We start from the raw sequence: 27,768 nt of genomic DNA, 5'->3' as shown, positions 1-27,768 counted from the left end.
TAGTTGTCCAGGTTGGAAGGATCAAGGGAGGGCTTTTTTAATAGAGGTCTTACCACTGCCTCCTTAAGGCACGATGGCATCCTGCCCTCCCTTTAATGAAGCATTAACGATCAGCTCCAGACATCTACCTGTCCCCTCCCTGGCAGCTTTTATTAGCCATAAGGGCAAGGGTCAAGAGTGCACGAAGTCGCCCGCAAACTGCCCAGGATCTTGTCCACATCCTCAGGCCGCACCAACCGAAAAGAATCCAACACAACGGGACCAGATGGTACCAAAGGCACGTCTGCCGGAACTGCCAAAACTCTGGAGTCCAGGTCAGCACGGATGCAAGTGACTTTATCTGCAAAGCGACAGGCAAACTGATCACAAAGAGCTGTAGATGGCTCCTCCCCCATTGTCTGGGGGGATGTGTGGAGCAAGGTTTTCACCACACGAAACAGCTCTGTTTGTCTGCACTGAGCAGACGCAATGGAGGTGAAGAAAAAGCATTTCTTCGCCGCCCCCACCGCCATGGAGTAGTCCCTAAAATGGGCTCTAGCCCGTGTTCGGTCGGATTCGTGACGACTCTTCCTCCAGCGTCGCTCCAGCCATCGTCCAAGTTGCTTCATCGCCCTAAGCTCCGAGGAAAACCAAGGAGCAGAACGGGCTCCACAAAGCTGGAGAGGTGCTTGGGGGCAACTGTGTCAACAGCCCGGGCCATCTCTCCATTCCAGAGATCAACCAAGGCGTCGACAGGGTCACCAGCTCTGGACACTGGAAACTCCCCGAGGGCCATCTGAAATCCAAGCGGATCCATAAGCCTCCGGGGGCGGACCATCTTAATCGGCCCACCACCCCTGCAGAGGGCAGACGGAGCAGTCAAACTAAACCCCACCAGGTGATGATCTGTCCATGACAAGGGAGTGGTCTCAAATTCCCCCACCTCCAGATCATTTATTTCCCGGTCGGCAAAAACCAGATCCAGAGTGTGTCCCGCCACGTGGGTAGGGCCCGATACCAATTGAGACAGGCCCATGGTTGCCATGGAGGCCATGAAATCCTGAGCTGCACCCACTAGGGGGGCCTCAGCGTGGATATTGAAATCCCCCAAGACAATAAGCCTGGGGGAACCCAAGGCCACCTCCGAGACCACCCCCGCCAGCTCAGGTAGGGAGACTGAAGTGCAGCGGGGTGGTCGGTACACCAGCAGAATCCCGAGCCTATCTCGGAGGCCCACCCTCAAGAACAAACACTCAAAATTCTGAGATTGCCTGACCGGGCACCTGGAAATGGGGAGGGTCTCTCGAAAGATGGCCGCAACGCCCACTCCCTGACCCTCAAGGCGGGGCTGCTGCATGATCTGGAAACCTGGAGGACAAAGCTGAGAGAGACCAACCCCGCCCAGCGCATCCAACCAGGTCTCTGTCACGCATACCAGGTCAGCATGCTCATCCATAATCAAATCGTGGATGAGAGATGTTTTTGCGTTAACTGACCTGGCATTCAGCAGCAGCACCCTAATCCTCGAAGGAGTGTTCACAGAGCTCCCTAGGGTCCGAGGGTTGGGAGAAGGGCCGGAAAAAGGAACAGGCCTCAATTGCCTGGACCGTTTCCCCCTGTAACGGCCTGCCCAACTCCCACCGCCATATCTCCCTCTGCCCGCTACCCGTGATATTGCTGCCCCCACTCCAGACCCACTTTTTCGCTCTCCCAGACACATCCCCCCAGACTAACCCACCACAGCTTCTTGGCTTAATTTAAAACCAAGACCAGACTTATACAGTCTCTGCTGACTTCTTGCTTGGAGGAAGACGGATCTCTTGCTTGGAGGAAGACGGATCTTCAAGGCAGGAGGAAAAGGTCTTCAGGGCCCCAGGCAGCTCGCCCCACGGCTGAGAGCCACAAGGACGAGAGCCCTTGTGCCCTCGCCCTTCGGCTCACGCCAAGAGGCTCGCGCCCCTGGCCCAGCCCCAGCTTTAAAGCAGCAGAGGCTGAGGGTAGATGGCACACACCTGGAGAAAAGGTGGGGCTGAAGCCCAAACACAGTCACTGCCTTGCCCAAGATGTTCCCTCTTCCCTTCCTCAGTCCCTGGCCCAGCCCCAGCTTTAAAGCAGCAGAGGCTGAGGGTAGATGGCACACACCTGGAGAAAAGGTGGGGCAGAAGCCCAAACACAGTCACTGCCTTGCCCAAGATGTTCCCTCTTCCCTTCTATTTATCTATCTATACATTCATTTGATTTCTGTACCGCCCTTCCAAAAATGGCTCAGGGTGGTTTACACAGAGAAATAATAAATAAATAAAATGGATCCCTGTCCCCAAAAGGCTCACAATCTAAAAAGAAACATAAGATAGACACCAGCAACAGTCACTGGAGGTACTGTGCTGGGGGTGGATAGGGCCAGTTACTCTCCCCCTGCTAAATAAAGAGAATCACCACGTTAAAAGGAGCCTCTTTGCCAGGTTAGCAGGGGCAAAGGGAAATAGCAGTTTTCAGAACTTTACAAAGGTTTCTCAATAAATTATCATTCAAAATAAAGACATTTCTGATGTGGGATGAATTAAACTGTACTGTACAGGCAATAAATACATGCTAGAAATGTGCTATCATGATATCTGTAAAATATTTTTTTTATTATTTAATTTTTAAAAAAACAAACAAACAAGAGTCTATACCGGAACGACAAATTGTGACAAAAGGAAGAGGGAATTTAAAGGGGTTTTAAAACTATGACATACTTTATGGACAGTAAATCTTAGAAATACGCACATTGTATTCTGCTTCATGTAGATCCAGCAGTTCTTGACATACCAGTGGCATACAAAAGCCCTGTGGATGAATAGAGCATTAGATTGGAAGTAATAAGGTTGTGCCTGACTTACCTCAGCATTTGTAGCAGATGTTACAAATGTCATAAACATGAACCTTTGGGATCAGAATGAAGGGGGTGCGCGAAACCAAGACAACAGATTTAGGCCTCTTTGCTTTACAAACTAGTGTAGTCTGATGTTAACAACAGTGCTCTGACTTGATGTTAATATCCTACCCTCCCTTCCCAGGATGGAATTGGTAACACTAGCAATTCATGAAGCTCTGAAGTCTGAAAAGTGTGACAGGAGTTTTCTACCTGGATGACTGTGGATCTTATTTAAGAAATAAAAACAAAAGAACTATGATTCCTTTTTGTTTTTGTGCTGCTGTTGTTTGTACTTATTTTGATTGAAATTAAGTCATTCAAGAAACGTATTGATCTAAGAATCTGGAGAATGTAAAGATACCAATCTGATAGAGCTCTCCTCCTTGACTGTTTTGGGAGGGATGGAAGTTCAGCCAGTTTGGAGGGGAAACGTCTCCTATACTAAATGGGCAGAGAGACACCTTGTAAAGTGGGGATTCTCTTATACTTAGCAGCAGACAGAGAGCAACTGTCCCTATTCAGCCCAGCATAAATGCATTTTGCTGGTGTGTCTTTTGTGTTTTTGGTTTTTTTTCCCCCAGCCTGGCTTTCTGGCGGCTGGCCTGCCTGCTTCTGCTAGTTCTTCTAGTTTGGTTTGGTTTTCTATATGGCTATGTTAACCACTTTGAGAACTTTTTTTTTGTTGAGAAGTGATATGTAGTTATTCTTAATAATAACAATAAAAATAAGAATACAATGCACCAGACAAGGCTGCTGTCTACTCCCAGATATTTTACTCCCTTGTGATTTCATTCAGCTTTTCTGGGAATCTAAGTAAGATAAGAAATAGGAGGCGTAGCATGTATAACAAAGCTGGATGATAAAGAGGGAAAGGTTATATAAGAGCGATAATACATGAGTCATTTCGAATAATTCTGATAACTAACTGGGTTACAAGAATACATTAGGTACTTCTTATGAACTGTACTCATCAAATTTTCCTCACCAAATCTTTATTTGTGTGAGAGAGCGCTATAGTAGCATGAATATATCATGGGAAGAGGAACTGATATATAAGTTGCAGTGGTTTTCAAACCAGTTTTCAACTATGGCCACTAATAAAAATATGTTAAATATATAAAAATAATAGGACTGACAGTCTTGGGAATATTTATTTATTCATTCATTTATTTATTTGATTTATATACCGTGTTTCTCCGAAAATAAGACAGTGTCTTATATTAATTTTAGGCCCAAAAAATTCACTAGGGCTTATTTTCGGGTAGGTCTTATTTTGCACACACCTCCCCCGCCACGGCAGGGAGGCACAGAACAACTTACTCCGAGGTAGTGCCCCAAGTTTCAACCCCGTCTCCTGCCGTTCTCGATCCCTGCGGCCAGCGCGCAGCCGCGAACCCCCGCCTCCCGCCTAGGTCTTATTTTCGGGTAGGTCTTATTTTCGGGGGAGGGCTTATATTAGCGGCACATCAGAAATTACTGCTAGGTCTTACTTTCGGGGTAGGTCTTACTTTCGGGGAAACACGGTACCACCCTTCCAAAATGGCTTAGGGAGGTTTACAACAGGATAAAAACAATAAAAACCAGTTAACAATAACAATAACTAGTTAGGAACAGGATGCTTATAATTACTTTTAAAAAAAGATTCCTTAGGATAATTGTTATTATACTATGAAAAATTACTGTAGTTTTGTAATCATTTCCAATGCTACAGTCTGCTTATATCAAACTGAATTAAATATATATATAGCCTGAATGCTGTAGGTAAGCATCTAGCAGTCATGCTGTGGTAATATTCATTTTAAAAAATCTATTCAGAGAGGCAGATATGTTCAGTATGTAAATTAAATTTATTTATTTATTTATTTTATTCAATTTTTATACTGCCCTTCTGAGCTGGCTCAGGGTGGTTTACAATTAAAAAACAGAAATTATTAAAAACAATTAAAACAGAAATACAAATATAAACACCAATTTAAAAATATCTTTAAAAACAATTAAACTATCAAAACAATTAAAACTCTGAAAACCAGGTTAACATTAAAACAATTAAAACTAATTAAAAACCCTGAAAGGCCAGGCCAGACAGATGGGTTTTAAGGGCTCTCTTGAAGGACTGTAAAAAATTAAGATTACGAATTTCCGCTGGGAGTGCATTCCACAGCCCAGGAGCGGCTACAGAGAAGGCCCGCCTCTGAGTCGCCACCAAACGAACCGGTGGTAACTGGAGACGGACCTCCTCAGATGACCTTAACGTGCGGTGGGGATCATGTTAAAAAGGCGCTCTCTAAGATATCTCGGGCCCAAGCCGTTCAGGGCTTTAAAGGTAATAACCAGCACTTTGTATTTTGCCCGGAAACATATCGGCAGCCAGTGTAACTGTTTCAAAACAGGCATCATATGGTCTCTCTGGGTTGCCCCAGAGACCAATCTGGCTGCCGCATTCTGAACTAACTGAAGTTTCCGGACTACGTACAAAGGCAGCCCCACTTAGAGCGCATTGCAATAGTCAAGCCGGGAGGTTACCAGCTGATGCACCACTGTTTTGAGGTCATCCTTTCCGAGGAATGGTTGCAGCTGTCGAATCAGCTGAAGCTGATAGAAAGCACTCCTGGCCATGGCCTCCACCTGAGATACCAGGGTGAGGCCTGGGTCCAGGAGTACTCCCAAGCTGCGCACCTGCTCTTTCTGGGGGAGTGTAACCCCATCCAGCACAGGAAGATCTAACTCACCCCTCAGATTCCGAGCCCCCACAATGATCACCTCCGTCTTGCTTGAATTCAGCTTTAATTTGTTATCCCTCATCCAGCCCATTACTGCCTGTAGGCAGGCATTTAGAGAATGAGTGCCATTTCCTGAAGATGAAAAGGAGAAGTAGATTTGGGTGTCATCAGCATACTGATAACACCCAGCACCAAACCTCCTGATGACCTCACCCAGTGGTTTCATGTAGATGTTAAAAAGCATTGGTGACAGAATGGAGCCCTGAGAGACTCCATATAACAGCTCCTGTTTTGAGGAGCAACTGTCACCAAGCTCCACCATCTGGAATCTACCCAAGAGATAGGAGCAGAACCACTGCAAAGCAGTGCCCCCTATCTCCAACTCCCCCCAGGCGATCCAGAAGGATACCATGGTCGATGGTATTGAACACCGCTGAGAGATCTAGAAGAACCAGCAGAGTCACACTCCCTCTGTCGATTCCCCGGTAGGGGTGTGCACGGAACCGCGGAGCTGCGGTCCGGCACTGGGGTGAGGGGTTCCTTTAAGAGTGGGGGAGGGTTTACTTACCCTTCCCGCCGCTTTCCAAACTCGGGCGCACGTATTTCTTTTAGTAATAGGGGCGGAAGGATACCTCCCTGCCGCTCCTTCCCCCGCTGGGCTGCTGCAGCCTGCAAAAGGCTTTAAGAAGCCTTTTTCACACACGCACTTCACGTTTCCACGTGAACCTCTCATGCAAAAGGCTTCTTAAAGCCTTTTGCAGGCTGCAGCAGCCCCGTGGGGGAAGGGGCAGCAGGGATGTATCCTGCTGCCCCGATTACTAAAAGAAATACATGTGCCCGAGTTTGAAAAGCAGTGGGAGGGGTAAGTAAACCCTCTCCCACCCTTAAAGGAATCCCACACCCAATCCACCCGAACCCGAACCACCCTTGTCCGGACTGGTCCGGAGGCCTGTAGAATGGCCTCCAGACTGGTCCGGGCACATCACTATTCCCCGGTAAAGGTCATCTGTCAGGCCGACCAAGGCTGTCTCAACCCCATAGCCAGCTCTAAAGCCAGTTTGAAATGGGTCTAGATAATCAGTTTCCTCCAAGACTGCCTGGAGCTGGTCAGCCACCACCCTCTCAATCACCTTGCCCAACCAAGGGAGATTGGAGATTGGCCTGTACCTGTCCATCGCTAAGGGGTCCAGGGAAGGTTTCTTTAAGAGTGGTCTAACCATTGCCTCCTTCAGGCAGGGGGGCACCCTACCCTCCCTCAGTGATATTAACTAGGCCACCTCCAACAATCTCCCTGCTAGATAGAAGCAACCAAGTCGGGCAAGGATCCAGAGAACAGGTGGTAGGCCACACCGCCCCAAGCAGCTTGTCCACATCCTCAGGAGTCACAGATTGAAACTGATCCAATCTAATACTGCAAGAGGGATTGCTGGACACCTCCTCCATAGACCTTGCAGAAATAGTGGAGTCCAAGTCAACCCAAATACAGGAGATCTTATTCGCAAAGAACCCATTAAAGGCATCACAGCAGAGCAACTCTGGGGACTGATTGGAAGTAGAAGGAGCAGAAACCAAACTCCTCACAACCCAGGATAGCTCCGCCAAGCGTGAACCTGCAGCATGAACCTGCATATATTCAATTCAATTCAGTTTATTACAAACAAAGATCAGCACACAGTTCAAATCCAGATACAGAGTCCCCAAAAGTGAACATCGATACCAGTGCATGCGTATATATATATTCATACACATAAAATATACAATTAAGAACTATTACATAAAATATAAAATGGAATAAAATGACAAAATAAAAACAAAACGAGTTAAGAACCTGTATTAACCATCTCTGACACACCGTGGGCAGGTCTTAATTGCAGCTGTACAGAATTTGGCCACCAGATCCGAGACATTGGTAAACATATCAGAAAGAAATAAGTTTATATAAAACTCATCAGAATTATTTGGATATCTAAAAACAAGAGGAGCAATAAATCTAAGACGCAGATCATGATAAAATGAGAAATACAAAAGGACATGACCTACTGTTTCAACATCGCCATTCCCACAAGGACACAATCTCTCAAAAAAGCAACCCTCCTAAATCTACTCTCTAATACCACAGAGGGCAACACCTATCCGGGCTAGCATCAGGGCTCTTCTGTGGGTTGGATATGTCAGATTATACAGATAGTGGGCTGGTTTTTGCAAGGGCTCCAAACCACCTGTAGCTTGATGCCCGACCTAAATCTATCTGGTGTCTCATATCGATAATATGCTGCTTAAGGATCATTCTGGTATTATCATAGCCCAGGGAGAGTAGAAATTCTATTGACAGTCCATATACTTTTAATTTTTCAGTGATTAAGTGGGACCAATCAGAGGGATGTTCATCCTTAAAGATTAAGGGAGCTAAGCCAGAAGGGGGTTGGAAAGCAATTTCTGCCAGAAGTTGGAAATATAAATCCAGGCAGAGGACCAAGTTTAACAAACCAGCTTCCAATCTCAGCTTGACATTTGACAAATTACATATTCTTTTATTTTAAAAATAAAATATGTGTACTCTTTTGAATATGCAATTTATTATTTATTATTCCTGTTATTAACTAAAAAGTGAACTACCTGCAATCCTTAACCATGTTCTATGTGTATTAAGGCATTAACTGAGATCAATTAATTTTCCCCAGGTGGTAAAATCCCTTTTTTAAAAAAAACACAAAACCCTGGCTTACTTACCCTGCCCTCATAAATATGTCAAACCTATTTGCTGATGTTTTGCTACAGCACAATCATACCACATCCAAGTCAATGGAAGAAACCTATGACTTGGTGGCTACATTTGAAAACTCCTGCACTAAAAGAGAGATTTGATGGCAACAGTGTGGGGACAAATAACATGACAGAAACTCAACTGATGTGTGGAGTTAATCTTTCCATATACATTTTGTTCCTCACATAGGACAGCTGGCACATGGAGGCAGTTTCAAGTTGCCTTAACTGACGCAGTGGGGAAATGCTTGACTAACAAGCAGAAGGTAGCCGGTTCCAATCCCCCCTGGTACTATATCGGGCAGCAGTGATATAGGAGGATGCTGAATGGCTTCATCTCATACTGCACAGGAGATGGCAATGGTCAACTTCTCCTGTATTTTACCAAAGATGACCACAAGGATCTGTGGTCGCCAGGAGTCAACATCGACTTGACGGCACACTTCACCTTTATACATGATGGAGGAACCCAAATAAATAAGAATAACTTGGTCACTGCATAACAATTGTTCTTATAGTCTGGCCGGCGTAATCTTTAAACAAGGACTTTGTTGTTGCTGCCTTCATTGACCCTTTGGGTTTGACTAAGTGTAGACATAGAGGGCAATAAGGAAAGCACCAGTGCTCACACCTGCCCATACGTTTCCAGAAATTGTCATTTCACAGCACCTACTGAGAGGTTTTACCTGTAAATTGGCGGTGTGTGTGTGTGTGTGTGTGTGTGTGTCTGTGTGTGTGTGTGTAGTCCAGCAATTTTAAAATATTAAAAAACAGACTTTGCAACATTTTAAAGCATCTCTAATAATACATTTATGGGAAATAATATTCAAGCTGCACCTTTTTCTGTTTGGTTTGGGTTTGTTGTTGTTTTTTTGTAAATAGAATTGCAATTGATGGCTTACATTCTGAATAACAAATCAGAGGTAATGAGGGTCTTTGCAGATGCAACTGGGGCCCCCAAGTCCCTCTACATGTACACAGTTGCACAAGTGGGCAAAGTGTCCCCACTATGCCCATACTCCAGAAGCACTCTGGAAAAAGATTAAACACATCACTGAGGGTCACTGATGTGTTCCCTCTCTTCTGGAACACTTCTGAAGCATGACCAGAGCAGGGATGTTTTGCTCAATTGTGCAACAGCGAGTGTATAGAGGATCTGGAGGAGTTACCTACAAACCCCAGTTGCATCCTTTCAGTCCCTAGGCCTTTCCCAGACAGTGGGCTTAACCGTGGAATTAAGTGGAGTAAAGAAGAGTGAATTATGAGGTAGTATATTAGCCGCATATAAGCACAAAAAGATAATTCGAAGAATTCACATAGGGCTTCTTTAATAGGGTTTCTGTCGGTTCCTTCCAATTTTTTTCAGTGCATTCAAGTCCATATAGGGTGTAACACTCCCAGAATACTACACGCGGAATGTACCACTCCCAGTGGAACTTTATGGTGAACATTAGTAGGCTTTTCTTAAAGCCTCGCTTTTTGCTTAAAAAAAATTGCTTGGTGATCTTGAGGAACATCGTATGCACTTGCACCCGCATGGTGCGGGTGCACATGATGTTTTGCAATATCACCAAATATTTTAAAAGAAAGAAAGAAAATAGTGAGGCTTTGAGAACATGCTTATGTTCTTATATTCACCATAAAGTACCACTGGGGGTGAAACCAGTCAGGAGGCTTTTCTAAAGGAAAAAAAGAGAGATTGGTTTTATTAAAAGAGGAAAACAAAAAGCACTGTGTGGATACATAGAACAATGTTCTGCAAGATCACCAAGCAAATGTTAACACACACACACACACACACAAATGAAAGAAGTGAGACTTTAAGAAAAGGCACTGTATCAGCCTTTCATACATCTCAAAAGAAACATCGGTGTATGTTGGATACATTGAAGTATTCCAAAAAGCCACTATAACAAGTTGAACTTTTTAGTGCAATGATTATTTATTTATTCATTCAGTTTTCATACTGCCTTTCATAATGCATCTCAAGGCGGTTTACAAAAGTTACAATACAATAAAATTCTGTAAAATTTGCATTTAAAATCTTAAAATCAATTAAACATTAAAACCATAAAACACTAAGAAACTATAAAGAAACAAATGCAAGAAAGCTGAGAAACCTGTCAGCCTCTAGGAGATAAAAGCCTGAGAAAATAAGATCTTTAGTTACTTTATTTATATAATGTGGGCTAAGCTCCAATGCGCAGGAGAAACCCACGTCTTGTATGGATTGCTCCCTGATATCTCGCACAGACTTCAATGTAAATGCACAACTGCCTGTTCTGTGGTGAAGCAAAGTAAAATCACCATCTGGGAAGGGCCCATCCAAGAGAAAGAGTTGTGGTATGCAAGGACAAGGCAATAGAGTTGAATCAGGAATATTAATAGCTTAATGAAATAGATATTGGGGCTGTTCTGACGACCAACAAAAAATGGGCTAGCAGAGGCTATCCCGATTTTAGTTGGTCATCAGAACCACCGGGCTCGCAGCCGAGCCCGGTGGTTCTGGAGCGGCTAACCCGCTCGAGAACCCCTGGCAAAAAGCAGGTTTGCAGAGTGAGCGCTCCTGCAAACCTGCTTTTTGCAATCGTGAGTAGCCGCGGCGCGCCTTCGCGCCGCACCTACTCACGAGTAGACCCCTGGCCAGGAGGCTTAAAAGCAGTCTCCCGACTTGGGGGTCTCCCCAGTATGCCCTGCGCGCTTGCACAGGGCATACTGGGGCTTGTGGGGGCCGTGCGGCCCCCGCTCCCCCCATCCTCCACTGGCTCCATCTCAGAGCCGGCCATCGTGTGGGCGGCTGATCTGGCCGCCCAGGGCTCCCTGCCTGCTCGTGAGCGGGGAGAGCGGGCTTAGCCCGATTTTTCCGCTCACCGGACAAAACCGGGTCTCACTGATCGTGAGACCCGGTCCATTATATGCAGAGAGGCAAGTGCAGTCTGCCTTCAGTGCTCTTGTTGCTGGCTGTTTGTTAGCCTCACCTCTCCCCCCAGGATTCAAATACAAGTAACTAAGGTAAAGGTAAAGTGTGCCGTTCAGTTGGTGTCGACTCCTGGTGACCACAGAGTCCTGTGGTTGTCTTTGTTAGAATACCTAGGGGTTTACCATTGCCATCTCCCACGCAGTATGAGATGATGCCTTTCAGCATCTTCCTATATCACTACTGCCCGATATAGATGTTTCCCATAGTTTGGGAAACATACTAAAGCCTCATTTAAAAGCTGGCCTGGATCAAGGAATGGATTAACCTAAAACACCACAGTACTATTATATCAGAAAAGTGGAAACTTTCCAAAACATGCATGCAGTTTCCACAGGTGATGAAAAAGAGGGTTAAAGGCTTTTCTCCATACAGTGAAACAAGAGGTTTCTTTAACTGTTTGTGATGGTTTGTGTATAGATTGGGTTAATGGTGGAAAGTCTTGACTAGGGAAAAAGGCCATTTGTTTTACCGTTTCTGGTAATACTTTTAAATTTAATATGCTCTGAAGTTGTGTTGCACTTTACCAAAAACCCTTGTAATTGCAGAAGTTAATTTATTTGTGGGGAAATGAATGACAGAAGCAGGGTAGAGCAAAATGATTTAAGATCAGAGGAGTGGAAATCTACCTTGTGGAATGGAAATTAAAAAGATGAGTTTTAAACTACTACTGTGACATTTCTGTTCAGCCTCTGCTTGAAATGAGCAACTATAAATTTAAAAGAAAACCCTATTGTTTTTCTTCCAATATATTATTTAAATAAATAGTCATGAGCAAAATACAAAACTATTTTATGACTTTTGTGTTGTTTTTAATGGCTTTGAATTCCTTTCTAAGAACAGCTGAAGTGCTGAACAATGTGTTGAGTTTTGTCCATTTACCAGCTGTTTTACTGGGTATTATTTTACCCCAGCTACATATCTGTTCAGTATAAATAGTGCAATGTTTCCTGAAAAGAAATTGCATATAACATCTCTAATATTACAAATATTCCAAGTCTCCTGTCATTAGGTTCATATGTCTTTGTGTGCAGAGATCATATCTGACACATGATAGAATACACTAACAAATAATCATTGCTCTAAATTTTTTTTGCTTTGGATTGACTGATAGTCAGACTAGTACCAGCAAGACACTTTGTAAAACAATAGCTTTAATTGTAAACCGCCCTGAGCCATTTTGGAAGGGCGGCATATAAATCAAATAAATAAATAAATAAATAAATAAATAGCTACTTCATTAAGGTAGCTATGTTTATATTTGCCTGTTACATGCAGCATATGGTTACTGATGTTTAGGGGTACATGAATTAACAGTCCTTGTAATAAGAAAATAGCAATATGTTCTACTAGACCCGTGCTCCAGCTTATGTTAACCTTCACTTTGATCCCAGCAATTTCTTGCAGCCGTGAGTGAGACAATTTTGGGGCACACTTGGAGCTCCCACACCTTCAAGGTCTTATTTATGCACCACCAAGGAAGCAAAGGAGGGAGCAGCATCCTCTATTGAAATAGAAGCACACTTATGTAAGAGCTCTGTGTTTTGCTCTGAGCTTATTTGGGATCTAGTTTTAGTGGTTATGTTCAGATGTGAATCTAGAACAACTAGTTTGGAGGAGCAAAGGGGTGGCAAAGAGTCTTATTTGTGGAGCGAGGATTCTCCTATACATTAAATACTTATAGAGGTAAGGAAATGAATGTTAGTTTTTCTTATTAAAGGAATCTGCTCAACATTTTCAAGCTTATTCAGAAAATGGGTCAGATTCCTCTTAGAAAATACTGATGATATTCACATGTGCATGCAAAACCAGGCTAAGGCAGCCCAGCCCAGTTTTGTGTGAACTGCCGGGATGGAGTTGATCCCGGTGGCACCACGTCAGCAAACCCACCTACAGAGCCACGTTTCCAAACAAAGTTAAGGGAGCGAGTGCTCCCTTAACCCTCTTTTTCTGCTTGTATGTTTCTGTTTTTCTGCTCGTATGTCAGCTGCATCTGGCAAACTCAGGGAGGGGATCCCCATAATGCACCGTGCACTCATGCAGTGCATTATTGGAGCTCTGCAGGGTGGAGTGCTGCGTCCCAGGACTCTGAGCCTTGGAGCTGCCACCAGCAGCCCGTGCTCAATCTGGTCAGGCAATCTGCCCACCCAGGGACGGTGGAATGATCATCTGTGAAGAGCTAAGTGCTTTCAGGCTTCCTCCTCGCAAACCAAATAGCCCTTTCTCATTAGTTGTGAGAAAGGGCTCACTGTCTTTTTGAATTAGGCCAAACCTTCCAGTCTGCTTTCCTAGCTAGTTTTCTCTTCCTGTCTGAGACTATGTGACAGGAAAGATTCCCATGGGGAAAGAGATGAGTAGCAGGCTAGCTGAAATCTGTAGGGGAAATGACCCTGCACTCCTCCATCCCTGCACACATTGCCTCGGTCAGCCCAGTTCCTGGCCAGGAAGGAAGCTAAGGGGTTGAGCCTGGCTCTGGGCAGAGGGTATCCTACGCTGCACTAGCTTATGCTCCTTGTCCTGTGGTAGAGGAGTGAGTGACTGAGGCTCCTTTTAAAAACGGAGACATTTAAAACAATTCAAGGTATAGGACCATGATATCTGATGACTGCAAAGTTCCATTCTGATGAATGGGGGAGTGCAAGGGGTAGTGGGAAATACTTTAAGGGGAACACGTACTACCCTTTGCTACCCCTTGGAGTCACCCCTGGTTATGTTAGGCAGAAGAAATGTAGAAGGTGCTAAATACCTGCTAAGCGCATTCCGTTAGAAACTCTTTCCCTGCTAAGTTTGTATTCCTTTTGAAAGCTAGAGCTATTTCTTCTGCCACCCAAAGCCATAATTTGGAGAAATGCCTCTTCTGTGGCATCTTGTGTGCTTGTGGCATTTGGGTTGCCTGTAGAGCAGTGATTTGGATAAACCACGCCCCTACATGATAAAGGAACATGGTGGGAAGATGTCAGAATGGAAATGCTTGGCCCATCCCCCTTTTAATTGTGTGGCAGGAAAAATATTGACTAAACCAGTGCATATTTAAAGTGCTGTTTTGTGTAACAGTAGTACTTTGTACTGTTTGTTAAAGTTAGGCCCTCTATTGGAGACAGAGATAAACATTAAGTAGCAACTGACCTTATTGCTGAAGGGTGGGGCGGGGGGGCTGATTACAGTTGCTAAAGGGTTGCTAAAGGGTGTGGAGAGATATATAGATATATAGATACACACACACACACACCTGGAAAGGATTTGATGAGACAGAGAGCAATTGGTTGGCAGTGGGAATGCAGCAGGGAGCTGACAGAAGAAAGAAACGAAGAGGGTTTAAACTGGGGCCACAAAGAGGAGACTAGAAATGTGAGCACTGTAAGATATTCCCCTCAGGGGATGGAGCTGCTCTGGGAAGAGCAGAAGGTTTCAAGTTCCCTCCCTGGCTTCTCCAAGATAGGGCTGAGAGAGATTCCTGCCTGCAACCTTGGAGAAGCCGCTGCCAGTCTGTGAAGACAATACTGAGCTAGATAGACCAATGGTCTGACTCAGTATACATGGCAGTTTCCTATGTTCCTATGAGGGAAGCAGAAGAACGAGCTAAAGAAAAAATAGAGTCTTATGAGTCAGTCTTCAAGAAACCTTCCAGACGGAGACAAAGACACTTTGTGCAATCTGAGCCTGCTTGAAGAAGATACAGAAATAGAGGGAGACTTTAAATTAGTCAGAGCTTGCACCAGATAAGCTTGTACCGAAGAACCTGGCTAAGGGAAAGCCAAACCAAGATGACAGAGGCCTCACAAGCCAGAAGAACATCCACTTGCAGCTTTGTTATCATTCACTATGGGTGGAGTTTAGGTAAAGGGGAATTTGGCTAACTTGGGGTGACTTAACCCAGGTCTGTAGCCACTACTCTTAGGAGCAATAAACCTCGTGAAATAGGACATAATTAAACATCTATTTTATAACCTTTATGTCCTATATAGTATAGTTTCGATATAAAAGGTGTATTTTGTTAAATAAACTTTAATACTTTGTTGTTGTTTAATTTCAGTGGGTCTTTTGATTGGTTCCTTCTGTTATCCAACATCTATCCCAGAGCTTTGGAGTGTTAGGTTAAAGTAGATTTGTGACAGCGGAAGAACTTTAGGGTTTAAAAATAGAAAAGGAGTAATTTAATGTTCACTGTGGCCGCCCCTCTTCTTTGGAACACTCTTCCCCCCCAGATTCGTTCAGCCCCCTCCCTAGCTGCTTTTAAGGCCCTTCTTAAGGCCTACCTGTTTTGCTAGGCGTTTGCCCTTTATTTTATTTTATTTTATTTTATTTTATTTTATTTTATTGGTATTGTTGTTGTCCACTGCCTAGAGTCTTTGGAGGAGGCGATATATACAAAAATTTTAATAAATAAACAAATAATAAATAACATAGTTGGAGACAGAACATGCCACACAGACCATTTAGGAAAGTGCATCCCATGTAGGAAACGATTGAAAATAGGAGGATTAATGGCTTCCCTCGACCCGCTGCTTATGCCTCTGAGTTAGTCTCCTTTACGTCAGAGTCCAGATGGGTGCTGATGACAATAGACAAACTGTGGCCAGGATGAGACCCCTTAAATCTTCCCTTACATATCTTAATCCACTGTCTGTGTTTCTGTGGTAAACATGAGTCTGGAACCTGGACTAGGGAAAAGCTCTTGGTGGGTTGAAGTAGGATTTTGTTTAGGATGCATACATCCTTTTGGATACATTAGCTTACAAACTAATACAATTATTATATTATATTATATAAAACCTCAGGAATTCAGGTGTGTTGTATGCTCATGTTAACATTCAAAGCCCTGTTCTCAAAACATTTGTGCTGGCATGAGCCCTGAGAAGCAATTCTTTAAATAAGGAATTTGTATTTTAAAACCTGTTCAGTATAATTCCTGGGCTTGTAGAACACTTTAAAAAATGAATAATTCGCTATTCAGATACAAACCTTTGGAAATCATTTAGAGAGAGGTATGATCGTTCCCTACTTGGGCACAGTGCCTGCATGTGAAGAGATCTCTGTATAGAGCTCAACAGAGTTCTCTTTCTCTCCAGCTTCATTTTTGGAGTATGCACACAGTTTCACACACAAATAGCTCTCCAGTACAGTCAAAGGAATGGGATGCATGTGCACATGTGCCAACACAGGTTATAGAACTCGTAGAGATGAGGGAGCTCCCAATGAGTATATAGGAGGTGGCATGCACATTCCTCTCCGTACAGTTTGCATCCAGGTACGTCTGAGGAGTGAATGAAGAAAAGGGGCTCTTTTAAACCCTATAGGAATCCTCCAAATATTCTACTCAATGATATTTTTTTCAAAGGCACGATTTAATAAAATATTTAACCAATACACACAGTAAATTGATCTCCGCTCAGGGATGCGTTGTGACTAAATGTGCAGAGATTGCAACATAATTGCTTTTTCATTCAGTTATAGGTGCCCAGCGCAGGAGAAGCCCCAGTGCACTTGCCACTGAAGTATTTGAGTCACATTTGGGAAGTCACATTTTACAGGTAAAAACAACAGTTTTACAAAACAAAAAGTTGCAAAATACTTAGTAAAAAGATCTAAGATTCCTGTTGGTTATTTGGATGCTGTCTTTTATTATCACAGTTTATATGATAAGATTTTTACAAATTCGTATTTTTTTTCTTTTTAGAAAGCCATGATTGAAAGAATGTTAATGAGAGAGGGAGGGCAAGTATTATTTGTGCTGTAATAATTTAGATTTCACACAACTTAGTTGTATTGCACTGTGCAGTAGCTGTTGGCTCCCCAAATGATTGTGTGTGTTGTATAAATCACTATTTTGTGAGAAGAATTTTTATTTTGTGTCTTGTTCACATGTAGGCTTTCATCCCCCCGCCCCCGTTTTAGTTTTTCAGCACCCTTTTCTCTTCTTTACTGCTGTTTTGACTGTCACATTCAAAGCAATATTTATCTTCCTATAGAAGATAGTATAGCATGTTTTCTGGATTTAGATATACTAGATAATCAGTGTGGTGTCCCCCACCCCCCCAAAAAAATTAATGGCAGCATACAGGTATATGTGCCAAAGAGATTATATTGACAAATGTTAATGCATCTTGCATGTGCTTTTTTGTTGTTGTTGTTGTTCTGGCTCAGATGTTCACACTTGAGTCACACTCAAAATGGACATAATTTGTCAGTGTAGCCCATGTGTTTGATAGGAATAATTATTTTTTCAAAACTACCTTCACTATAGTATTTTTCACTGCACTGAAAATTACCATTATTTAACAGAGATGTATGCTTGCTTCTTAAACTGGTATGTTATCTTAAAAAAATGAAAGAGATGCAACATATCAAACAATGAAAAAATCTTACCCTTAAACTGATTGGATAGGAAAACTGTTCCCACAATGTAACTGCAATTTTAAGAATTGTTCTGGGTGAAGTCCATATATTAAAGCTTTGATATGGCAGTAGACAAAAAGTTTTAAGTGAAACAAATGTCAGAGTTAGCTTCTCAAGTTTGCCAGTACTGTAGGTGGAGTGATTTTATTAATTGTATTTACCCTGTTTTCAGATTAAGCCAACATGCTCTTATTATGCACTTCTATGTTTTACGCATGAGACAGAAATTTTGTGTGATCTTGCTACATTCAGTGGCGTAACTAGGGAAAACGGTGCCCGGGGCAAGCACTGAAATTGTGCCCCCCCCCCCGCAGCCCCCCCAGCATACATCTGACTGACACACATGTTTCAGAAAACTTTTATTTTAAAAATTTAAAAAATTACATAAATTACCAAAAATTTCAAAATGCGATAAATAACCAAAAAATGTGATAAATAACCAAAAATCCAACAAATGACCAAAAATCCAACAAATGACCAAAAATCAGCACATAAGCCAGAAAGTGTGAATCTCCATCCTGAATAGTAATAGTGCACGGCAGGAGTTATGAGGAGAAGCAGCACACATGGAGGTGACGAGGAAGGGGGGGAGGAGAAAAGAGGCACTTCCGAAACAACTCCAAATCCTCAAGGAACACACACACGTAGCCAACACACTGCACCTATGCTGAAGGGAACACCACAGATAGAAAGGTGAACAAAGACCATCAGAAAAGTGATCTTTTAAAAGCCGGTCAGGAGACCTTTTCGTGAAAGAGCAAAACAGTTGAATTTGCTTATCTCAGGGTGTGGCAAGTATATAGAGGGGCGAGCACCAGACAGATAAACTCTATTTCAGCAAGGGTCTGAGGTCCAAAATCAGGATACATTTTTTTAAAACCAAGAATGCATTTGAAAATGGAGGAAGAGTCCCAGCCCCATCACAATGCACACAACTTGGCAAAGATTCTTTTTCTCATACTGTTGCTCTCTCCTCCATCCAGCTGATCTTCTTCTCACCCTACTCACAGAGCTGTATATTATTCCTGTAGCACTACTCACAGGAAGATGTGTGGAGCTCCTCCTTAGGCTAGCTGCCGCCTTCTTTTTAAATGGCTGATCTACAGTATAAGAAGGAGAAAGCTACTAGGTACAGCTGCTGCCTTCTTTATTGTTGGATTTTTGCCTATCGCAGAATTACTAAGGGAACGGAACAGAAGCCTAACTAGGAAAAAAGACAAACCTTAACAGCACCTATAGGGACAAATTATTTCTACATAAGCTGAGAGAAAACGATCGAGTGAGGAGAGAAACAGCCGGGCAGCAGTACAGAAGCCGGCAAACCCATTCGTGCTTTCTTCTTGTGAGTTTGTCTGGTGCGGTGAGTGGGGGGCGGTATTTTCAAACGCGTAGCACAGGTTGCTGGCTGCTTTGTTACTTGCAGCAAAACTCCTGAACTCTTCAAAAAAGTCAAAGCACAGTTTACATTACAGTATTTTGAAGTGAGGAGGAAAACATGTGTGTTCCTTCCATCCAGAACATGTGCTGCTATAGTTAATGCTACTTCCTTTGCAAAGATAAGAAAAACACAACATGCAAATTACTAAATTATATCCCTACAAATTCATTTCTGATTTTGACCCTGAAGAAAAATCCCAAGAGCTAACAGTTGTATTTGCACCGAGATTACTCAGGCAGAAAGGAAAGAACCACAAACAGGTGCACACATTTCTGAAACTGGCAGGGCTGTGTGGGGAAAGGGATAGTTTGCTCCTGCTGCTCCCCTCCCCACACTTACCCCATGGTTGCAAACTAACCTGGCTGGCATGAATGAGCATGTAACTATCTCCCTCCCTTAACACATAACATAAAATTGCGGGGTGGGGGGCGGGGCGGTGTTACGTTTTTTAAAAGCATCTGGGAGCAGCTCGGGAGGATTGTTGTGTTTTGTGTTTTGTTCATAAACAGAAGACAGGGGTGGGAGGAGCGTTATCTTGTCTTTATTATTTGCTTCATGAATGAGGGAAGGAAGGAGGGGAGAAGGGCATCCTCCTGCTTAAAAAAAACCAAGTCACATTTCCCAGCAGCGTGTGCGCACATTTTTGCAAGTCTAAGTCACGTCCTCAGCTACTGCCCTTACCTGTGTGATCGAGGGGAAATGAAAAGATCCTTGTTAACTTCAGTAAATAAAAGGTCTTTCGTCTCGTTTTTTCTCAACCATTTTTATTTCCAAGAAATCAGGCCAGAAGGCAGCTGAGAGGCAGGTCCATGTGCCTCCTAGATCCTCGGCTGCTTGGCAGCGTGGCGTCCCACCCCACCCCACCCCCTCGCGCCCCCTTCTCCGTCCTCTCTCTCCTCCACTCTCCACATTGGTGCAGCCGTGGTGGTGGCTGCGGCGGTTGAGGGGGGATGCATTTGATGATGTCACTTTAGGTTTTATGAGAAAGTGCTGGGGGGTGGGCGGGGGGACACAAGAATGTTAAGACTTCCACATATTCCCCACTCACCGGTAAGAAAAGTTATTTGGAGCATTTTTATCATACAGGAACTTCCTTGCATTTTCTGGGAGGAAATTATCATTCAAGTATGCAATAAAGCGGCGCACAACCAGCAACCATCTTCCACCCACCCCTTCTCTTGGGCAACAAACAGCTCCTTTCTCGCCGCAAAGACAAAAAAAAAGTCGCAACTCCCCCACCTGCAGCGTCTTCGTCTTTGTCTCCGACACCTCCCTCTCTCTCTCTTTCTCCTGCCCACAACAAGGGGGAACCTTATCTTGAACCCCGACCGAGCATCAAACCCATGAGCAGGATTCAGAAACTTGGGGCGGGGGGTTGCTTCCACCAGATGCAGGCAGGCAGGCAGGAAGTGGCTGTGGCAGAACGGGAATCGGGGATGAAAACACACACCTTGTTGACCACACGCAATGCTGTCACTCTCAAGGTCTGGTGGTTCCGCCCGCCGAATCCTTCTTGTGCCGGGTCTCCGTGCGTGTCCTCCTGTGCCTGCTGCAGCCAGCAACGAGTCCGACGCTCTCCTTCGCGAACACGCCACCACGTGCAGGCGAACCGAACAGACGAACACACGCATGCGCAGCATGACTTGGCATGCCGCCGGCCGAGTCGCACGTGCGTGCATTACACTACACTGACTAGAGACCCGGAAACTTAAGTTGCAAGCCACTAGAGGGGGTGGGGGCCTCGCCTCTTTCCAGAGGTGTAACTAGGGAAAACGGCGCCCGGGGCAAGCACTGAAATGGCGCCCACCCACATACTACATTATACTTAGGTTTTTCCTCAGAAGCGCCCGCCGCCGCCAAGCCAGGCCACTGACTGGCCGCCAGGCGCCAGCAAAGCAATGGGGGGGGTGCGGGCGGCGCGGAAGGGACCGCTCGTGGGTGAGGGGCGCCGATGCGCTCCCTTGACTGCTGCAGCACTGCTGCACTGAGCAGGAAACAATTTTTTTAAAAAATTGTCATGGCGGCGCCCCCCACGTGACCAGAAAAGCTGGCGCCCGGGGCACGTGCCCCCCCTGCCCCCCCTATAGTTACGCCTCTGCCTCTTTCTGGCTGCTGGCGCCTGATAGTGATGAGAGCGACAAGCGAGCCCAGCCAAAGCACAGGCAGCACATGAAAGGCGCCCGCCACGGCGCCCGCCGCCAAGCCAGGCAGCAGGCCAGCAAAGCAATGGGGGGGGCACGGGCGCAGTGGAAGGGACCGCTCGTGGGAGGGGGCGCCGACGCACTCCCTTCCTTGCCAGAGAGAAATTTGTGTATTAAAAATAAATTTAAAAATTGGGGGATCAGCGGGGGTCATGGCGGCGCCCCCCACGTGACCCAAAAAGATGGCGCCTGGGGCACGTGCCCCCCCGCCCCCCCATCGTTACGCCTCTGACTACATTAGTTGATATACTGGCAACACAATACACATAATGGAGCTACACCAAATTCTTCTCTCCAGATCTTCTTATCACATAGATTAAAAGAAAATTAAAAACTAAAAAAAACTAAAAAAAACCGAACAGACATTTTGACATACTGAAGTCAACTTCAGGTAATTTTGTAAATAACTCCTTTTTGCTTGCAGATTCCTTCCCCATTTTCACACTTGGCAGGCTTTAATTTCACACTTTTTATCATATAGTCTAGATCTTACTAACTGCTGTTTCAAAGTCTTTGTGGTTGTGCATACTTAGGGTTGCTATATTCTGGCTTTCAAAATCCGAATGCCTAATTTGCAAATTATGTAAATTGGCTTGAAAATAATTTTGCATATGCAAATTAGCAGCTGCACTTTCCAGTTGATTTGTATTTGCTCTAGATATCTACCGAGAATAGTTGGGGACCTTTGCCTGACCATTTTCCTTGACATATTATTGGCAGCAATAGAACAACAACAAAATGCACAGTTTTTAATTATGACTGCAATTTTGAAGATCTGATTGAAACCAAAGGAGCTTACCTCTAATTAGGCAAGCATTGAATGTAAAGTCAAGAAAGTAAACATTACAATACTACCTACCTGGTAGGCAGGTAGTGATTCACATCAAAAGCTAGCTATTCTTTCAACTGCCCAAAAGAGATCCCCTGCTGATAACAAACAAGGCAACATTCCTCAGAGGATTACTGTACTTGTAAAAGTGAAATCCTCCCAGCTAGCATCCTGTGCTCTTCCTCTCTTAATACAAGTCCAGCAGTTGAGCAGGATAGTGACTGCACCTTTTGCTCCATAACTTCGCTTCTACAAGGGCTAGAGCTTATCTTTATGAAAAAAAAATTGAAAGCTGAAATCCAGGTGAATCCAGGTGGGCTAAGCAATCCAGGTGAAACCCAGAATTCTGGAGGGCATGGCAGCTCTATGCATACTACATTAAGCTTGATCCCATGTGTTCTTAAACATTTCTGACACTGTCTAAGATAGTTGTTAGAAATAAAGGGGATCTTAAGCATGGGTAAACCAGCTACAAATTTGGACCCCCCTTGTTCTCCTTAAGGGGAATGTATACCCATTTGTTTCTGCTAGATTCCTAGCTTTTTCTGTAGCCTATCCCATATGTTCCTGAGATGAAACTGCGCTTTTAACTATATTTTTCACCATTTGGACTTTGATTGTTAAAGGGTGTGCTGAAATGCTATTTATAATTAAAATTTTACTATAAAAAGTGCAAAATTAAAGCCTGGCCAGTCTGTGAAAATGGGGAAGGGGTCTGCAAGCACTGTTCCCTCTAAGGTGTTTGCACATGTGCACGCTCACAAGTTTTTGGATGTCTGCTCAGTTCAACTTAGATCCCATTCTGAATGCAGATGTGCACACACTGCCTTGATACTGCTGCCGAGAACAAAACTTATTCTGCACAGAGATGAAAAAAATTAGAGGGACCACTGTCTGCAAGCAAAAAAGGAGTTATTTACAAAATTACCTGTACAGAATGTGGTGAAAATTACATAGGGGAAACAGGAAGACATTTGGTTACTAGATTCAAATAATACCTAGCAGAGGCGTATCTAGGGGGAAAAGCGCCTAGGGCAAGCACTGAAATTGCGCCTCCTGTCCAAACATCTGACACCCGTCTTTCAGAAAACTTTACCATAATATCAGCTAAAAAATACAAGTCAGGCTTGTTAATCTTTTAATATTTAAAAAACTATTTAGCTGTGGATGTAGCCGGACCAAAAAATGCTGGAAAACTACAAATTTCAGTATGCTGGGGCTCATGAAATACCCAAATACTGTGTACTTGGAAAACTAAACAGAAGTACCTGTCTAATTCTCTACTATGCATTGTAGCATCACTATTCCATAAGTTTTAAAAATAAATGAAGAATTTGACCTTTCCCAGATACTCTGAAAATAATTAAAGGATATGTAGAGCAAACTGTGTCACTGCTTGGAATATATTCTAGTATTTCAGAAAGGCCGTTAAAATGAGAGAAAGAGAGCAAGAAACTCCCAGTGGGCCTTAATACTAAGGATTTCACCCTGATTCAAAGACAAACTCACCATTAATAGCCATATTATTAAGACATCACATTTAACTCACTTATCACAAGAAGCAAAGTAAGAGCAAATGAATACAATCCTAGCTCATAAGCTTCAGCTTAGTTATTCACAAGCCCTGATTCTCTGTACATAGTGCCAAACTGAATATGTGTACAGTGACTTATATTATATTAAATTAATTTTTTTAACCTGTAGCCCTTTTGGGGGGATTCCTAAAGGCTGGGGGGGTCTGCAAAGGTTCCCCCTCCCACTCCGGCCTCTTAATTCACCATCGCAGCCTGTCCCAGGCTGATTTTCGGGCCTGTTTGGGCCTGCAAAGATTGGTGTGGTGACCATTTTGGAGGCTGCCACACATGCTCAAATGGCCTCTGTGAGGCCTGGCGAGGCCCAGGGACTCGCAGGGAGACTATCTGGGATATAAGAGTGTGGATTTTAAACAGTGAGACATGGAACACTGAAGTTAACGTCTGTATGTTGAAATGTCTGTTCTTTATTTGTAGTATTTAATTTTCTTTTAATCTATGCAATAAAAAGTTCTGGAAAGAAGAATTTGGTGTAGATCTTACTGCTGTTTAAAAAGGATAAACCAGCTAAAACTCGCAGAAGTTTCCTAGTGTCAGAAACTATTTCTGTAGTAATTTCCCATTATGTTTTCATGAGATTATATTAACAATAGTTCACAGTGTGGCCAAAGTTAACACTTTAACATCCCATTTAGGCTGTTTGGCAGCCTAGAAAAAAGTGCTTAGAAAATGAGTTTTCTGGCCACCTTCCGGGGATTACATCATCTCTGCAAATATTTTCTCGGCAAGTTTTCACCTCAATCATTGGGTGAAAACTTATCCAGAAACCTTCCTGCAATTTTTTGGAAAGACAACTTGAAAGAAGCTAAAGAGCAGCCTTAAAATTAAATGCTTTACCTAGCTGCTGTCTAGAACTTTCACCCTTTTTGTCCAATTTGGGGCCCAAAGTGTTCAAAATAACTGCAATAAATTGATCATGTGTTGAACTAATTTGTGGGATCATCATGTAAACGATAAAGAACAGAAAGTACATAATCTTTATAACATGCACAGAATACAGTACATCTTTGCTTGGGATTCCATTTAAGGAAAATATAGTCCTACAGCTCTGAAGCTTTCAGCTGCATATTTATATTAAAATGCTGCCCATTTAGCCTAGTGTCAGAAACTATGTATCAGTCAAAGCACTATTGGAGTATAAGTGGTAGGCAAAACATCATGTGTGTGCACAGGCACACACACAGCTTCTACCAGCAGCAGGATTCATGTACCTTATTTCTATGTGTGTTCTCTATTTTCACTCTTTCTGAATAATTATACTTAAGAATAATGACAACTGCAAATTCTTTCTTGGTGGGAAGTATCCTCTCTTCCTTATTTGGCAGCATTAAATAAAATTGCTGTACATAAAGCTAAGAAAAACAAAATTAAGATGTCCAAGTGTCTGGCATGGTTAGGTGTATAGGGAAATACTATCTTTGCAGTGAATATAATTGTTAACATATTCACTCACACGTCACTAAATATTTTCTATATTTCAATTTCTTTGTTTCAAAAGCAAAACATCCTGTTCAAAATAACTTTCATCAGGTATATTAGGATGGCACAGAGGAATGATACAAATAACTGCCTCCTTGACTCTTCACATGCTTGCAACTTTACCATGCAATTTTGGAGTCTCTGGGGTCTGCATACATACATTTTGTTTTGGAAATGGGAGGGCATCCAAGACTGCATCTAGCCCAAATACCCACAATTGACCATAACTTGTGACTTGAGATTAATGCTTATGCTTGCAGCAACTATATCTGATTATTTCATTCTGATACTTCTTGCTAGCATATTGCATACAAAGAAATATTCTGGTGTCACATTCTCCATAATACAATATAAACAAATCTTTAGTAATTCTGTTTGTGATTGACGAACAGCACTCAGCTGAACACTCAGGCAATGGTAGTCCTTTCCATGTGTGTAAAGTGTGAAGTTCTCAACTGTAGCTTGCAAAAGTTCATCCCTTCATATAATATCTGGTGGGCATCTTTATTTTTCTCTTTAGTTCCCCCCTCCAACAAAAAAGACGTTTTTGTTCTGTTCCAAAGATGTTTATAGTTGTGAACTATGTTCCACAGTCATAATTACATCAGGATTCCGACTAGGAACAAAATCCAAACCAGTGTATCTCTGGTTTGCCAAACCATAACCACATCCAATAAAATTGTGTTCACCAAAGGGTCACCAAATGAAGGGAAAACAAACAGCTCTTGGACAACAGCCATTCCATCAAATATCATTGCATCATTTTCTCAATCATGTTCAATAAGGCAGTCTTTACTTTTGGACAGAAGAATATGATTTGCTGTTTTTTGCCACAACATTATCAATATTAGCAAGAGGGTATAAAACTGTTCCAAAAGGGGTATGACAGAATTTATCTTACATCAGTTTTCCTACAAAAAGCTTTGCAAAGAGTTTCTTGTCACTGTGAAGAGTTATGTTTTGTTCATAACTTTCCCTTTTTAAAAAACTGTTTTGATTTTGCTTGCTGAATTTTTTCAGATTTTGCCTTCCAATGGTAAAAAAAATGTTCTAAATGTCAGAAAGCAGTCACTCATTCATGAAGTTCATCAATTTAATCTCACTTCACTCTTCATCTAATAGCAAATTGTGATTCTACTGTTGCAAACAGCAGCAGAACATAGGCACTCAAGATTGTCTAGTGAATAACCAAACGGGATTGATAATGGACTCAACAGTAGGCATAATGTGTTTTAGGACCGCCTCATCTTTTTGAACTGCTGTACTGTCAAGATCTTCTAGTTTGTGTACATCTCGAGTCAAACCTGCCATTTCTTCACACAGGCTTGTTATTGCAGTCCTCTTATGCTCTGACAAACTGCAAACTGAAAAACTGCAGGTTGGTTTTGTAATAAACCAATCAAGCCACTTTTTTCGGTATCTTTATTGCTAGTGTATTTGTAGTGTATAGTGTAGTGTATTCAATCTTGTGCAATTGGAGATAATTAGCAAAACCTCTGACACTGGACTGTTTAATACTGTGTTCCTTCTTTGGATTTTAAATGATGTTCACCATATCCAACCAACACGAAGAAAGACATTTGCATAGGTAACCTGATCGTAAGAAAAGAACCAATGTAAAAAAGCAGGTAACTGAAAAAAGTAAAGACTGATACATTGCTTGCACACACAATATATTTTGATCTGTGTTAATGTAAGAACTCTAGAAAGCAAAAGTTTGGTTATTTTTTCCTTTTCTGTTGATGATGTCTTCATCGTTCATGAGCATTTTGGTGATTTCATTTCTACACAGAGGAGCAAAAGGATCACAAGTGTAGGCTCATTTGGTTTTTGTTGTTATCTTGGCAATGTACCTTGGCCAATGGTAAAGACTTGAGTATACAGCATCTGAGATTTCAAAAATGAAAATGTATGTCTTCTCATAATAAAATTATCATTGCGACCCCTGAAAACACTTAGTGCAACACTTAGTTTGGCATCTCCGAATCTTTTACCAAGGACACCTAAACATGACATTGGAAAGGTTGTGTCGTCGAGTTGGTGTTGACTCCTGATGACCACAGAGCCATGTGGTTTTCTTGCTAGAATACAGGAGTGGTTTACCATTGCCTTCTCCCATGCACTATGATATGATGCCTTTCAGCATCTTCCTATATCTCTGTTGCCTGATATAGGAGTTTCCCATATTCTGGGAAACACACCAGTGGGGATTCGAACCAACAGCCTCCTGCTCTCTAGGCAGGTTGCTTCCTTGCTGCGCCAACATAACATACATAGTTGAAATTTGCATAGTAAATACATACTGTTGGTTCTATCAATTCTACAGGCACACTTATGCTGCTGAATGTCAGACAACGGAGAGAGGAGGTGGTGGCGTGCACACTCCCAATTCCCAGTTGTCTGTGCATTGAAAACAACTAGGAAGTGATTGTGTACAAGAGGCCAATCATGGTTGGTGGATACAGCCAAACAACATT

General features: G+C 43.0%; 1 protein-coding gene across 15 annotated transcripts in view; it reads left to right on the top strand.

Annotated features, from left to right (window-relative positions):
* The window catches only part of NPAS3 (neuronal PAS domain protein 3), a 1,129,936-nt gene that overhangs the window by 532,913 nt on the left and 569,255 nt on the right, over nucleotides 1–27,768 (top strand). For 14 of the 15 annotated variants that reach the window (XM_053282868.1, XM_053282867.1, XM_053282866.1 and 11 more), the window contains one exon: nucleotides 16,805–16,887. In XM_053282868.1, the coding sequence (XP_053138843.1) occupies nucleotides 16,805–16,887 (83 nt within the window). Of the gene's footprint in view, nucleotides 1–14,905; nucleotides 15,194–16,804; nucleotides 16,888–27,768 lie in introns of those variants that run through there. The other variant, XM_053282880.1, reaches the window with a different exon arrangement.

This window comes from Hemicordylus capensis, chromosome 1, assembly GCF_027244095.1.
Source record: "Hemicordylus capensis ecotype Gifberg chromosome 1, rHemCap1.1.pri, whole genome shotgun sequence".
In the NCBI taxonomy this organism is placed as follows: Eukaryota; Metazoa; Chordata; class Lepidosauria; order Squamata; family Cordylidae; genus Hemicordylus; species Hemicordylus capensis.
The sequence above is the reverse complement of the archived record's forward strand: the minus strand, read 5'-3'. Positions and strand labels throughout refer to the sequence as shown.